Source organism: Sorex fumeus, unplaced genomic scaffold (genome assembly GCF_029834395.1).
Source record: "Sorex fumeus unplaced genomic scaffold, SorFum_2.1 ptg000044l, whole genome shotgun sequence".
NCBI classification, from domain to species: domain Eukaryota; kingdom Metazoa; phylum Chordata; class Mammalia; order Eulipotyphla; family Soricidae; genus Sorex; species Sorex fumeus.
The window spans coordinates 37,714,997-37,730,564 of NW_026606101.1; the positions used below are offsets into that span (position 1 = coordinate 37,714,997).

Below are 15,568 nucleotides of genomic sequence, written 5' to 3' on the forward strand. Positions count from 1 at the left end.
GTGTAAACACCTCTGCTTTTGGTGTTTTAGCCTTATTCTCAGATTTACATTCCCAAGATCCCAGGATAAATGACAGTGGTCCTCCAGTTAATAATCAATGTGGTGCTGTGGGTTTTTTGCTGCTCCTTCAGCTAAAATTTTATCTGAATAGAAATTTCATCTATGAAACTTCATCTGTGTTTAGCCCCTTCATCCCAGCAGACCCGCACAGTTTCCATCCTATCCTCAGATTCTGTAAGAGCTGAATGAAGTACTGATAGAAAATGACCTTGCTTTGCTCCACGGAGAGACAGCAGACCCCAGCCTTCTTAGTGAGGGGAGCTGCACTTTTCATTTTTTTTTCCTCTGAAAACAAAATCCTGTGGGGAGCCTCAAGGCCCAAAGGGATGCAGCTTTGAGTTTGAGAGAGAGAGAGCGGGACAGGGAGAGGAGAGAGAGAGAATGCTAAAGCAAATGGAATGAGAGAATGCATGATCGTGTGTGTGTGTGTGTGTGTGTGTGTGTGTGTGTACGCGCGCGCATGTGCATGTGTGTCCTTCATCCTTCAGAGGATATTCCTGGAGTGTCAACATTTTTCTGTCATACTGCAAGCACTTATTGCGTCAAATGGACAGAAAACTGTTAAAAATTGGCTTCTGTTTTTGTCCTCTTTCTCATTTCTCAGACACCTTTACCTTATTTACTTATTTATTCATTTATTGAATCACTGTGAGATATAGTTACAAAGCTTTCATGATTGAGTTTCAGTCATACAATGATTGAGCACCCATTCCTCTACAAGTATACATTTTCTACCACCAATGTCCCAAGTATCCTTCCCACCACCCCCATCCCCTCTACAGCAGACAGTTTCTTTCTTACTCTCTCTCTGCTTTTGGGCATTATGGTTTGCGATACATATACTGAGAGTTCATCCAGTTTGGTCCTTTATCTACTTTTATCACACATCTCCCATCCCAAGCGATCTCTCCAACCATCATTAACTTAGTGATCCTCAGCTCATGAAACAGGCTTCCAGTCGTGGAGCAATCTTCCTGACCCTTGTCTCTACTATCATTGAGTGTCAGTTTCATATTATGTTATTTTATATTCCACAAATGAGTTCAGTTATTCTATGTCTGTCTCTCTCTTTCTGACTCATTTCACTTAGCATGATACTCTCTATGTCCATTCACTTATAAGCAAATTTCATTACTTCATCTTTCCTACAACTGCATAGTATTGCATTGTGTAGATATATCATAGTTTCTTCAACTGTCACTGTCACTGTCACTGTCCTCCCGTTGTTCTTCGATTTGCTCGAGCGGGCCCAGTAACGTCTCCATTGGAGACTTTGTTGTTACTGTGTTTGGCATATTGAATACCTCACGGGTAGCTTGCCAGGCTCTGGGGCTGTTTCCAAATTTTGGCTATTCTGAACAGTGCTGCAATGAACATGCAGGTGCAGATGTCATTTCTACCGTGCTTTTTTGTACCCCCAGGATATATTTCCAGAAGTTGTATTGCTGGATCAGATGAAAGCTCAATTTCTAGTTTTTTGAGGAATGCCGATATTGTTTTCCAGAAGGGCTGGACCAATCAGCATTCTCACCAACAATGAAAGAGATTCTCTGTACATCCTACATTCTCCATACATCCATGCCAGCACTGGTAGTCTTCCCTCCTTCCCTTTCTTCTTCCTTCCCTCCTTCTTTCCCCATGAGATACAGTTACAAAGCTTTCATGTTTGAGTTTTAGTCATACAATGATTGAACACCCATCCCTCCACCAGTGCACATTTTCCACCACCAATGTCCCCAGTATCATCCCACCCCACCCCTATCCCTGCCTCTATGGCAGCCAATTTCTCCCATACTCTCACTACATTGGGGGAATTATGGTTTACAATACAGATATTGAGAGGCCATCATGTTTGGTTCTTTACCTACTTTCAGCACACATCTCCCATCCCAACTGATCCCTCCAACCATCATTGACTTGGTGATCTCTTCTCTAGTCCAGCTTCCAAATACAGCTCATGAGGCAGGCTTCCAACCGTGGAGCAGTCTTCCTGGCCCGTGTCTCTACTATCCTTGGGTTTCAGTCTCATATTATGTCATTTTAAAATCCACAAATGAGTGCAGTCCTTCTGTCTGCCCCTCTCTTTCTGACTCATTTCACTTAGCATGATGAGTATGTCCAACCACTTAAAAATAAATCTCATGACTTCGTCTTTTCTAACAGCTGCATAGTATTCCATTGTGTAGATGTACCAAAGTTTCTTTAACCATCTCTTCTCAGTCACTTGGGTTATTTTCAGATTCTGGCTATGTGAGCTCTTGTTCTTTTTGATGTGTGCCAATCTCTGTGGTGTAAGATGATATCTGACTATTGTTTTGATTTGCATCTCCCTGATGATTAGTAATATAGAGCATTTTTTCATGTGCCTTTTGACCATTTGTATTTCTTTTTTTTTTATTTAATTTTTATAAAGTAGTTCACGTATTGGGCTGGAGTGGAGTAATAGCACAACGGATAGGGCATTTGCCTTGCACGTGGCTGGTGAGGCCAAGCCAGGTTCGATTCCTCCACCCCTCTTGGAGAGCCCGGCAAGCTACCAAGAGTATCTCACCCGCATGGCAAAACCTGGCAAGCTACCCTTGATGTATTTGATATGCCAAACACAGTAACAAGAAGTCTCACAATGTAGACATTACTGGGCCCACTGGAGCAAATCAATGAACCAGGGAGGACAGTGCTACAGTGCTACAGTTCACGTATTTGATACATTTAATATTCAAACACAAATCCTACCACCATTACACCTTACCACCACCATATTTTGGATGTTTTCATTCTGAACCCCAACCTCTGCTCCAAAGCAGAACCGAAATAACTTATTTTGTAGTGTTTGTTATGAATAAACCACTGGAAATGCTCCAAAAAGCTTTCCTTAGAGGAGAGTGTGTGAAGATTGTTGTGTTTCATCCAGGGGCCATTAAGCCCTTCTATAAGAGAATACCAATATGTTGTTAAGGGTTGAGCCTTGTGTGCTTATACATACATACATGCATACATACATCTGTAAAAATATATTTCCCTCTAAGATTGGTTGCCTTCTGTTTTAAACCCCATCAAATGTGGAGTGCTGCTCTTGGAGTATGAGTGGTGTGAGGTATGAGATCTCACTCGGCCATGAATGTCCAGCACGGGGTCCAGTGGCCTGGCTGTGGTGCATCGTTTTATGCTCTCTTCTGAGAGAGAAGGGCAGTTTCTTTTTTGAAGAAGTGTCTGTTCATTCTTCTCCCTGTTTTTTTTTTTTAATGAGGTTGGGGTTTTTTTCCCCCTTGTACAGTTGTACTTAAGTCTTGTATATCCTGGATATTAAGCCCTTATCTAATGGGACACACTTTAATGAAGGTGGGGAATTCTAGAATTTCTGAGGCTCCAGCTATGCTTCCTGCTTGCACTCACCCATCTACCTTTTATGGTCCACACTAGGATGTGTCAGCATTCATACTCTGAATATATCATGATGTGAAACTAATGGTGCTTCTGAGGAATATTTTTTTTTCCTTTGCCAGGGTGTAAGAATGGGCATATTATCATTGTTTTCTGTATAATTTATTTTCTAAGATTTAAACTCCAAGATTTTTTAAAAAATTTTTATTAGTGAAACACCATGAGGTACAGTTGTAGACTTAACAAATTTTGTGCTTGGGTTTCAGTTATACAATGATCAAGTACCCATCCCTCCACCAGTACCCATTTTCCACCACCACGGGTCCCAGTATTCCCCCAACCCCCCCATCCCACCCTGCCTCTGTGGCAGGACATTCTCTTTTGTTCTCTCTCTCCTTTTGGGTGTTGTGGTTTGCAAAAGAGGCATTGAGTGGCAATCATGTTTCGTCTGTAGTCTACTTTCAGCATGTTTGGTCTATAGTCTACTTTCACCATCCTGGGAGGATCCTCCCAACACCCTTTATTTGGTGCTTCCTTCTCTATCTGAGCTCCTTTTTCCCCTACCATGTGTGGCTGGCCTCCAAGCCATGGAGCAAAATTCCTGGTATTAACCTCAGCCACTCTTGGGTGTTAGAGTCCTATTTTGTTACTTTATGTTCCCCAGATGAATGCAATCTTTCTATGTCTGTCCCTCTCTTTCTGACTCATTTTGCTTAACATGATACTTTCCATGTAGTACCACTTGTATGTAAATTTCATGACTTCATCTTTTCTAACAGCTACATAGTACTCCATTGTGTAAATGTACCAAATAAACTCCAAGATTTTCCAAGTTTTTCATAGTTGAGTTTCAGGTATACAGTTTTCCAAAACCTGTCCCATCTCCAGTGTTCACCTTAAGTCCCAGCAATTCCACTGCTGGGAATATACTCCTAGAACACAAAAGCGTTCATTTGAAAGGAGGCATGCATGGCGTTATTCACCGCAGCACTTTGTACTGTAGCTAGGATAAGGAAATAAGGTAAAGGTAAAGGCCCTCCCGTTGATCGTCGATTTGCTCGAGCGGGCCCAGTAACGTCTCCATTGGAGACTTTGTTGTTACTGTGTCTGGCATATCGAATACTCTCGGTAGCTTGCCGGGCTATAGCTTTTGTTAAAATTGGAAACATTTAGTGGTTTCCCAAGTTTACGACCTAAGTCTGTCTTCAAATAACTGATACTACTTTACTATATTGGAGTACCTTTCAGTTTTTTCCCTTTCCTACCCCATCGCTGACATCAGAGCCATTCATTTCACTCTTTCATATGCTTTGCTATTCAATAGGGGTCACTCCTGGCAGATGGGGGAGGGACATTATAGGGCTCCTGGAGTCCTGTTTGGGTCAGCATACCTGGCCTTACCTGCTGAACTGTCTCTCTAGCCCTGTTGCTTTTTACATAAATTAAAAATAATAATAAAAGACCTTGTTTTGCTCATATTTTCTGATACTTTCTTTTAATTATATGAATTCAAAGTTTTGACCTACATCTTATTCCTTATTTCTAAAGAATTTTTAGTTTTTATTTCTGCTATAGATATTATAAAATGGATTTTCATCACTTTAGAGGGATAATTTCAGGGGTATAAGTTTCTAGATTGGTATTTTCTTTCCTTTCAATATTTTTTAATTGATTATGTTTTGAGTATTTCATTCCACTCACCTCTTTCTTGCAGCTTTTTCTTAGAGGTTTCTGTAATTTTCAATTCTATTTGGGAAGGTAGATTCACAACATCCCTCTTTCATCTATCTGAACTTTTTTCAATATTTTCTCTTTGATTTTTATAGTGTCAATACAATTTTTAGTTGTGGTTCTTACTTAATACAATCTAAAATTCTGTAGTCTGTGATACGGTACCTGTCATTAAGTTTGGAGTGGTTTTGGTCATTATTATTTTACGTATATACTCTTTGCGTTTCATTTAGGAAGTTTCTATTGAGGTGTGTCCAAGCCTATTGATATGTTCTCTAATGTGTCCAGTCTATTTATAAGCCTATTCAAAGGCATTGCACATTTCTGTTGACAATACTTTTCTCCAGCATTTTCTTCTTTGTTTTTGAGGTAATAGACCTACAGTAGTGTTAACGTTTATTATGGTGAAAAAGTTACTGCTCCTCTGTCACCACAACTCTCCGCCACTCTTGTGTCACTTCTAGCTGGCCACATCCCTTCCTCCACAATTTCCCTGTGACCTCAGTTCTGTTGTCATAGTCAAAGCATTCTTTTTCTTGGATGCTATCCATTGCTTTGTTTCTTTGATACCACATGAATAAGATTATCTGGAAGTTGTCCTTCTCCCTCGGATTTCATTTAACACAAAACTGTCTAGATCCATCTAACTTGTAATAAAAGGCAAGATTTCATCTTTTAAAAAATGTATATACATCTGAGTAATATGTCATAGTTTATATATACCATAGTTTCTTTAGCAACTTAGCAGTTGTTGAACATTTGGGTTTTTCTAGATCTTGGCTATTGAAAATAGTGCTACTGTGAACGTAGGTGTGTAAATATCTTTTCAAATATTTTGAATTTTGGGCATAGCCTCTAAGGAGTGAAGTCACCTGGTCACATAGTAGTTCTATTTTTAGTTTTTGAAAAGTCTCCATACTATTTCCCAGAAAGGCTAAACCAGTTGATGTTTCCAACAGTGAGTGAGGGTTACTGTTTTACTACATTCCCAACAGTACTGTTTTTCCAGTACTGTTTTACTATTTAGTCTTGTTATAGTTCTTTTATGGGGGTTTTGTTTTCTTTACCGAGTTAACTCACTAAAGACACAGCTGAAGTAAGTATATGAGGAATTTGCCTCTATTTTCCTTGATGTATTTAATGGATATAGATCAAACCTTTAGGTCTGTAATTTATTTTGAATTAACCATGAGGTGATAGCCCAGATTCTTTTATTTTTTTGTAAATGACTAACAGGTTTTTATAACACAAGTTGTTGAAGAATTTTTCTTCCTCCACTTAACTTTGTAATACAAAGTTAGGGGATGAAATGCCTACTATCTTCTTTTTTACCTTTCAGAATTGCATTTGTTATTCAGGGAGTTTTATGATTTCATAATATTTTAGTAGTATTCTATATTTTTGAAGAAGGCCATTGGACTTCCATTTGTATTCTACTGAATTTGTGTAATGCTTTGGGTAAGATGACCTTTTAACAATATTAATTTTTATAACCCATAGACATAACTAATTTTCAATTCATTTTATCTATTTCTCATTTTAATAGTGATGTAAGTTTTGATATGTATCTTCTATGGCTTTTGTTGTATTGATTGCTAGGTATTTGATCATTTTGGACACATTAATGCTTCTAAAATTTTTCCCTATCCTGGTTTGTTGTTTGCTTGTGCAACAGATTTTTGAGTATTGATTCTGTACCTGCTACAACATTGGTTCAGTGTTTCTAAAAGTTTTTTTGGCGGAATCTTTAGGGTTTTCTATAAATTTTATCATGCCGTTTCTAAATAACGTTATTTTAACTTCATTTCAATTTCAGTTCCTTTATTTTTTCCTTCCTAATTGCTGTGTCTGGGACTTCCAATACTGATGATCGTATTAGATGCCAGTGGTGTTGATACAAGACTTGAGAAGCAAATGAGGACCTTTGGTCAGGAGTGCTTTTTATAACTCCTGTAACAGAAAGCAGATTATGTCATTTAGTATATTTGCCTTTCATGGCACTTGGCACTGGCCAGTCTGTATTCCTAAACTCCATCTGACCTGGAGTGTATCCTGTGGTCCCACCCTAAGTTTGGGTAGACCTGGACCCCAGTGAAACATGCTCACTTGTTCAAACAATTACTGAATGTGATCAGAGGCTGTAAAGGTAGGTCCCTTGCCAGCTTTCCTTATTCTCTGCAGGAAGTATCCTTTATGACTCTAGGCTTTTATTCCTGAAGTGGGAATGGGTGGGGCTGGTTTTGTTTGCCTGGTGAAAACAGGTGCTGTTCCTGTTTTCACTCCCTCTTTGCTTTGGACTAGTGTGACTTGCCATTGCATTGGTTCCTGCTCAGAATTTCCTGCTGGCTTGCAGGGAGCTTCTCAGGGCTGTGGGTATCTTGTTTGCTTTTGTTCCTGTCTCCAGATCAGGTTTTGCTGGAATATAGCATTAAGTTTGGACTGTCTGTTTGTGGATTGCCCTCTGTTTCTTGGAGCAAATTTTCAGTTCTTCAGAGTCTCTGTGCTTTCCCTCCTTCCCTCCTTGGGTTTGGGATCCTTAGGTTTCAGATTGCTACTGCTCTGTGTTCAGCAGAAAAATATCTGGAAATGGTGGTTGGGTTTGCTACTAAATTTTCTTGTGAGACCTCATGTGAAATTCTGTTTCAACTCAGTTTTGATGCTATGGAATCTCAGCTTGCTCTCATTTGGGGCCAGCATGGCCCTAGTATTTTCTTCGGATTCCAGCTCACTGTTTAACATTACTCATCTGTCTTTGAATATTGTCTGCTTCCGCCTACCATAAACCTTTTCATATTAATCATAGTTATTTCCAGTTCCTGTTGGATACTTCAAAGATTTGTTATCATGTGTAAATCTCATTCTGAAGATTGCTTTGGGTTTCTGAACCTCTTGAATCTGTTTCTGAACTTCTTGAATCTGTAAATGTATCTCTGTTTGGGGAATTTGTGGATCCTATTACTTCAAATATTATGTTCTGTCTACACTCACTTTTCTTACCTGGAAGTAGGTTCTTGGCTTCTCCTTCACATAGCTATTGTCATTGGGATTGACCATTTGTTGCATACATTTGGTTGTGTTGCTTTCCAGAAGATTTGTACCTTAGTCACAATGCTTGCACACATGTGGATGAGGTATTACAAAAATTCCTTTGTTTGACCCCCAGGAACCAAATTAGCAGTGTTGTGGGATCACACTTAGAGTGTGGGGTGGTGCAAGGGATCAGGCTCAGTCTTGGGCCTATAGGGAAGGTACTCTACGGCTGAGCTGTATTACTGGGTTCCCAGGAGTAAGTTTGTAAACTTTGAGAACCAGTGGACTGATTCCTAATTTCTGTTGGTGCTTACTGAATTCCCTTGTTGTTAATCAATAAATTCTTCTGTTAAATTGATGTTTATGTGCACCCATTATAATCCTATTATGCGAAAGGAGAATGAGGAATTATGCTAATAAAAGTCATAATATATCATTGATTTGATATGCACTTGAAAAAAGGGAGGGTGTGATATCTAAGGGTTAGATTGTAAGGGTAAGATACTGCTTTGCTCTTCCTGTACCCTTTGAATTAAGAAATGCTTGATCTCGATGTATTCTTATAGTGATAGGAAATTCAGGAAGATGAGCAGATAATTAGTACAAGTATCCAGAGGGCAGTCAGAGATGGGAGTTCTGTGTGGCCTGTTCTGGGAATCATGCAGAAAAGAATAGGTCATAAATCATTAAGTTCAGCTACAGAACAGAAAGACCCAAACCCACCTGTTACCTTGGTGGGAAGGGGAGTGGGGCCACCGAAACAATTAGTAAATGAATAAATGTCTACAGGCCTTAAAACAAATGTGTCTGCCACAAAGATACCCGGCATCAAGGGCCCCCTATGAGTTGTGTGTCTGTCACCCTGCTCTAGTGTACTTCAGCCTGTCGTCACTATAGCCAGTTTAGGAGCTCCTTCTCCTGTCCTTCTCTGCTTCACCATTGCTGTGATTGCCAGAGAATCTCCTGTAGAAAGTGCCCTGTAACCCTGCTCTGGGCCACAGTCTCAGGTGATTGCCTCGTTGTGGTCCATGTTAACATTAAATAAACAAATCTCCTTGCTTTCTTACCTAAAGATGGTTTCAGTATGATTGATTATGCAAATTCTGTTACAACGCTTCCTTTCTTTTTTTTAATTTATTTTTTATTGAACCACTGTGAGATACAGTTACAAAGCTTTCATGTTTGAGATTCAGCCATACAATGATCAAACACCCGTCCCTCCACCAGTGCAAACTTTCCACCATCAATGTCCCCATTATTCCTCGCGCCCAACCCTAACCCCAGTCTTCACTCTGCCTCTATGGCAGACATTTGCTCAGATACTCTCTCTCTATTTTGGGGCAATATATTATGCTTGAATTTTCTCACCACCATTCAAGCCTGCTTTCCAGGGGCAGACGTTAGACCATTTATTTTCCATTGCTTATTTTGCATCTCATGAGAGGTTGCATATCATAAGTGGCCACATGTTTCTAAAATTCTAAGATTATAAATGGTTGGGTTCCAGAGACATCTCTGTAGGGAGCTGTTCCATTTTGGGATTCAATTGGGAGTTTCTGGGCCCGAGCTGTTGGTGTGCCCAGATGGCGCCCTGGGGTGGGTTGTGGGCATGACTTCTGGCTTCAGGAGCTGACGGGAAGCCTGGGTGAGACTGGCCACTCCACTGCTGCCGTGCGGTTTGGAGACTTAGTCCTGAAAGTCACATACTGGAGCCTTGCTTGTGTAAGCTCATGGTTGCTGGGATTCCGTCTAGAGAAGGCGGGGAGACTGCATACAATACTATCATTTTCTAGTAACAAATTAGAATTCTCTATCATGTTTTTTTTGTAAATAGGGACTATAAACTCAATCTTTTTCATAGAATTTTATAGATCTTTCTCTCATCCTTTGCTGCTGCCTTTCCTCTAAAAAGACAGAAATTAAACATAGTGTGTTTAGTGTTAAACTGGGAATCACTCATGGATGAGAGAAAAAGAACAGATAGATGTCTCTTCCTTAATAATGTCACATCAGCCACTGGAGGCTGCTGTTGTACAGTGGTGTCAGTTAAAGTTTTCCAAAGAACAGATGAGGCTCAGTGAACTGTCAGCCCAGTGACATTGTCAGGACACTCCATACTTGGACTTCTTTCCTGCCAACCCACCACTACATCCTCCACCAGCCATTTATAACCCTCAAGTTCTAGCTCAAGAGTTAGAGTTGTGTTTTGTTTTGTTTTTTAACTTTTGCCGGCATCATCCACCAGCCATTTATAACCCCAAAGTTCCAACTCAAAAAAGTGACTCAGTTGTTTTGTAAACAAAGTTCAATTCACTCTCAGTTTGCAAGCACTTGAGAAAAACAAATTTTTTTTTTTTTTTTTTTTTTTTTTTTTTTTTAGAGAGTAGTTCAATGCACTGGCCTCAGAACATAGCACTGCTCACAGCTGTGCCAGGGTTACATGGGTCACCCCACAGCTGGAAAAACAAATGTTTTTATCATGCCAATTCTTACCTCTCCAGTATTGTTGTTTGGGTGGGTGGCAACTGGTCCTTGTATCTTGTAACACATTCTCTTATAAATTTTATTTCAAAAGCCATTTTTATTATAAAATGAAGTCCTTTATAGTAGAAGAAAGGTGTGTGTGTGTGTGTGTGTGTGTGTGTGTGTGTGTGTGTGTGGTGGCGGGGGGGAATGGATAGAGGGCTTCCCAGCAATGCTTGGAGATCGGAGGGCTAACTCCTTCCAGTGCTAAGGTTGCGCATGCCCATGGTTTGGTGTTGAGGCCCAGTGGTGCTGGTAGGGGCACGCCAGAGTGGCATTGAACTTGGAGCCTCGAACATGAAAAGTCTGGGCTCCAACCCTTTGATCTATCTCCATGGCCTTACATAAACATCTCAAGATGCCAGAATGCTCAGAGAAGAAAATAAGTAATCTGCCATCTCGTCACTCACTCTATTATCATTATTAACATAATGCTTTTGTTATATTTTCTCTAAGCAGATAATTCTGTATATTTTCCTCTAATTTTACAAAGTTAAAGACATGCTGTCTATGTAATGTCACAGCTTTTTATCATCAAATAATATCATGAAGATTTTATAGGGCATTTGTTTTTATGTAGTGAACTTTATCATTTCCATCTGTACTTTAAACATTTGAAGCATAACTTTATTATACCAAATTATTCAAATATGTAGGATATTTAATTGAAGTAGTAGGATAGAATAATGTATCCAAGAAGGATCCCAAGCCTCATGCTAAGTTCAAAAACAAAGATCTTAGTCTGTGCCGTGAAGACAGAGTTCCTTATAGGACAGTGTTGTCCCCTAAGGCACTCCTGGCAGTGGCTTCTTCCACACTGTCTTTCTGATGTGCCCCCACCATCCTGCTGGCTGGCCCTCTGTCTTATTCCATGCTTCCCCCTTATGCTTTATGTAATGTTAAACCTGTGGCATCTTTAGAGTATCCTGGGCTCCATACAGACCATATAACAAAAGCTGCCTTAAAGGGGCTACTTTGAGGGTGTCAGTGATTGGTGCTGCCCATGAGGGAAGAGATACAGTAGGGATCTTGATTCAAATAAAGGAGTAGATGAGTCACTTTTCTTGACTTAAAAAATGATGATAGTACAGAACCTTAGAGTTTTATCGTAAGTGAACCATGCCCCAGTGGTCTTCTCTCTCAGAAGGCAGAGCATGATTGTGAGTGGATTCAGAATAGGGTAGTCTCGGGGAAAGTTCAGTTGATAGAATCAAATAACATGAATTCTCTGTTGTTCTTAGCCTTTCTCATGTAAACTTGTGGTCTTGATATCCAGCTGGGTTCTGTATGAGTAGAGACTGTTTATTCCATGTAGGTGTCTGAGCATAATACAACCCTGTCTTAGGCATGGAAGTGTCTCCCCCCGCCCTGCCCCCACCCCCACCTCCAGCATCCTGGGGCCCAAACGCCTGTCTTGGGAGGAGGGAGAGGAAGGAGGCCTGGGGGTATGGAGAGGTGGGGGTGAGGGGGTGGTTGTGACATGTCTTTTAGGTACCCAGAAGCGAGTTCACACTTGTGGTGTCACTGTCATTTTGTGCAAGTCACCTCTTTATTATAAAATTCCTTTGCTTTACTGAAGTTCATTCAGTTATAATCTATAAGTTCATTCAGTTATAGTCTATATATAATCTATATGATTATATCTGGTGATATAATCTATATGTGAAGGTAGAGAAACAGCCTTGTTAAACTTAGAGTTATTTTCCACCTTCCCTTCTTTTCATCGTTATTGCGATGAGTGGGGGGTGACACATCCTTGGTTGTGGTGTGCACACTCTGTATTTGTGGCACTCATGATGGGTGGTTGTGCATGCTTCTTGTGTAGCACTCGCATGCACCAGAAACCACACACACACTTTGTGTGGCACCAGGGATCACAAATGGTGGTGCTGCCATGATAGTGCTTGACGTGGGCTGGGCTGGGGTTGGACTGTTGGTCTCAGCACCAGCAGGCACACCTCTGTCACTGAGTCACATCCCCAACCTCCTAAACTTTGGGATTTAAACCGTTGGGTGACAAATTCCTGCTTCACGGGTCTCTCTCAAAGACCAGCCAATTTTTAATACAGCCCCAAGATTTTCTCCCCCCACCCCTCACTTTGTTTAAAGCACCCTGGCTTCCGTGAGCTTATCATGAGCATTAGTTACAAGCATCAGTGTTCCAGCTCAGTCCCACCACTGTGGTGATCTACCTTCCCTTCACCATTATCTCCATCTCCAGCCACCCTTCTTGCCTGCTAGCAGGCCCCACATAATTTATTTAGTATTGCTGATCACCACTAGATGGCTAATGGAATTATCAAAAAATGCTTCAGTAAAGGGAAATCTATGAAAATTGTTGCATCTCACTATGGGAACATTAAGTCTCTCAGGGTTTCCTAAGCTATTGTTGCTAATTGAGACTTCTGTTAATGTTTTTGTTAATCAAACAGTGCCCAAGATTTTCAAATGGAAATTCAAGACACTTGGATATTTCATATGAAAGAACTTACCTTGTAATTATTTGAATGGTACTAAAAATATTCAGAATATGAGAGCTGGAGGGGTAGAACAGGGGGTAAGTGCTTTCCCTGCATATATTCACCCTAGTTCTCCTCTGGGCCACTGAGGAATACCAAGAGTCATCCCTGAGCACAGAGCTAGGAATAAGCCCTGAGCATCACCCCCCCCCCCCCCAAAGTTCCAAAATAGTGTTTTGCATATTCCTTATGTTTCTTTAGGTATCCTTTCCCTTTTGCTTCCCTCATCATTAAGGAAATAAAAAGTTTTCTATATTTTTTAAGTGTTTTTATATTTAACTGGGCTGGAGCGATAGCGCAGTAGGTAGGGCATTTGCCTTGCACGCAGCCAACATGGCAGACCCGAGTTCGATTCCTCCGCCCCTCTCGGAGAGCCCGGCAAGCTACTGAGAGTATCTCGCCCACACGGCAAAGCCTGGCAAGCTACCTGTGACATATTCAATATGCGAAACACAGTAACAATTGTCACAATGGAGATGTTACTGGGCCCGCTCGAACAAATGTTTTTAATGTCTTCGACAGTGCTTCTTTGATTCATGATGGTCCTTTTCTGGTGATAAATCTGACAAAAGAATTATAAATTTTATTGATCTTTTTATTTTCTCTTATTCCTCTGTTTAAAATTGTGTTAGTTTTTGCTCTTTATTATTCCCCACCTGCTTCTTAGGGGGTTTACTTTCTATTTATTCTTTTAATTTCCTCATGAGGAAGAAAACTTAGATTATTGATTTGCCATCTTTCTTCTTTTGGTTTTTGAATTGTGGGCTACACCTGGATGTGCTCAGGGCTTACTCCTGGCTCTGTGCTCAGGTATCACTCCTGGCAGGCTCAGGGGACCAAATGTGGCGTGGAGGTAGAACACAGGTTAGCTGAGAGCAAGGCAATTGCTCTATTTACTGTACTGTGACTCTGGCCCCCTAGTGGAGAATTTCATGTTGTAGGTTGTCCTCTAAGCACTGTTTTGGGTGAATGCTGCATTTTGATAAGAATTATTTTTTAAATTTTTATTCATTGAAATATATTTTCTAGGAGTCAGGGAATTAGAAGCCCCACGTCAGTTCCTGACCCTGTTGTCCCCCATGTACCCTGCTGGGTATAACTCTTATTAAAAAAAATTTCCTAATTTGTCCATGACATGTCTTTGATGTAGTGGTTATTTCAATAAAACCAGTTGTATTGATTCTCAGGTGTCTTTTTAATATCTTTTTGAGATTTTTTTTTCTTTTTTTTTTGGGTTACACCCTGTGGGTGCTCAGCGGTTACTCCTGGCTCATGCTCTCAAGAATTACTCCTGGAGGTGCTCGGGGATGCCGGGAATCAAACTCGGGTTGGCCGCGTGCAAGACAAATGCCCTACCCGCTGTGCTACTGCTCCAGCCCCTTTTTGTTGAGCTTTAAGAATGATATTCTAGTAAATTGGGAAATCTTTGGTAAGAATGTATCTGAATTTATACATGGTAGCATGGCAGATTTTTCAGAGTAAAGAAAAACCTGTTAGGTTTTACTGTGAAGTTAAAAAGTTATCCTTAACTGTTACACTTGATCATATTTTTACTTTTTTTAGTGGGGCAGGGGGCATACCCAGTGGTGCTCAGGCCATACACTTAGGAATCACTCCTGGTGAGCTCTGGGGACCTTAAGGGTGTTGGTACCAGGGATTGAATCCAGGTTAGATGTGTGCTAGGCAGTTGCCCTACCTGCTGTACTCTTCGGCCCCTTGATCATATCTAAAACAGGATTTGAAGGACAATTTTGGGACCCTTTGAGTAATGTGCCTTATATATTTTTTATTTCTAGTATATTATCATTGGAAAGAACTGGATCCTGAAGATTTATGAAAGATGCTGAGCACTTGCACTCGTTTAAGAACTTAAAACAACAATGAGAAGAAAGAGGAAAGAAATTGGGAACCTGAATAGCTCTTGCAAAGGACAACTGAAGGAACATTGTCGTTTTCTGTTGTGGCTGTGACAAAACAGAGGAAGTGGAGCTGCTGGCGGAGGCGTATGGTGCAGGGTGTCCACCGTGACTCCGTTAGGAAAGCTTGATTGGTTCTCACAGTACCTTGGTTTGCTTTTAAAAACAGAATGACCCAACATTATTAGTCTTTGAGTTCTCCTTCTACACTGAGGATGTCCATGATGGCTCTCAAACGCATTCAGGATCTCCTTATTCTTTCCCAAACTGGCTAAGCGAGGGGCTATGTTAAGGCAAAAGAGAACATGTCATCGGTGATAATGTATTGTTAGAGAAATTGGCACACTGTAAATCTCTTCTTTATTTGAAAAAGAAATAATGACAATAAAACTCTAAACCTCAAACAAC

The 15,568-nt window shown here is 40.5% G+C and overlaps 1 protein-coding gene across 2 annotated transcripts in view; it reads left to right on the plus strand.

Annotated features, from left to right (window-relative positions):
- The window catches only part of DTD1 (D-aminoacyl-tRNA deacylase 1), a 191,876-nt gene extending 176,308 nt beyond the window's left edge, over positions 1-15,568 (plus strand). For both annotated transcript variants that reach the window (XM_056121743.1, XM_056121744.1), the window contains one exon: positions 15,041-15,568. Coding sequence is in view for 1 of the 2 variants with exons in the window: in XM_056121744.1 (XP_055977719.1) it covers positions 15,041-15,091 (51 nt within the window). In the remaining variant the exon portion in view is untranslated. The remainder of the gene's footprint in view (positions 1-15,040) is intronic.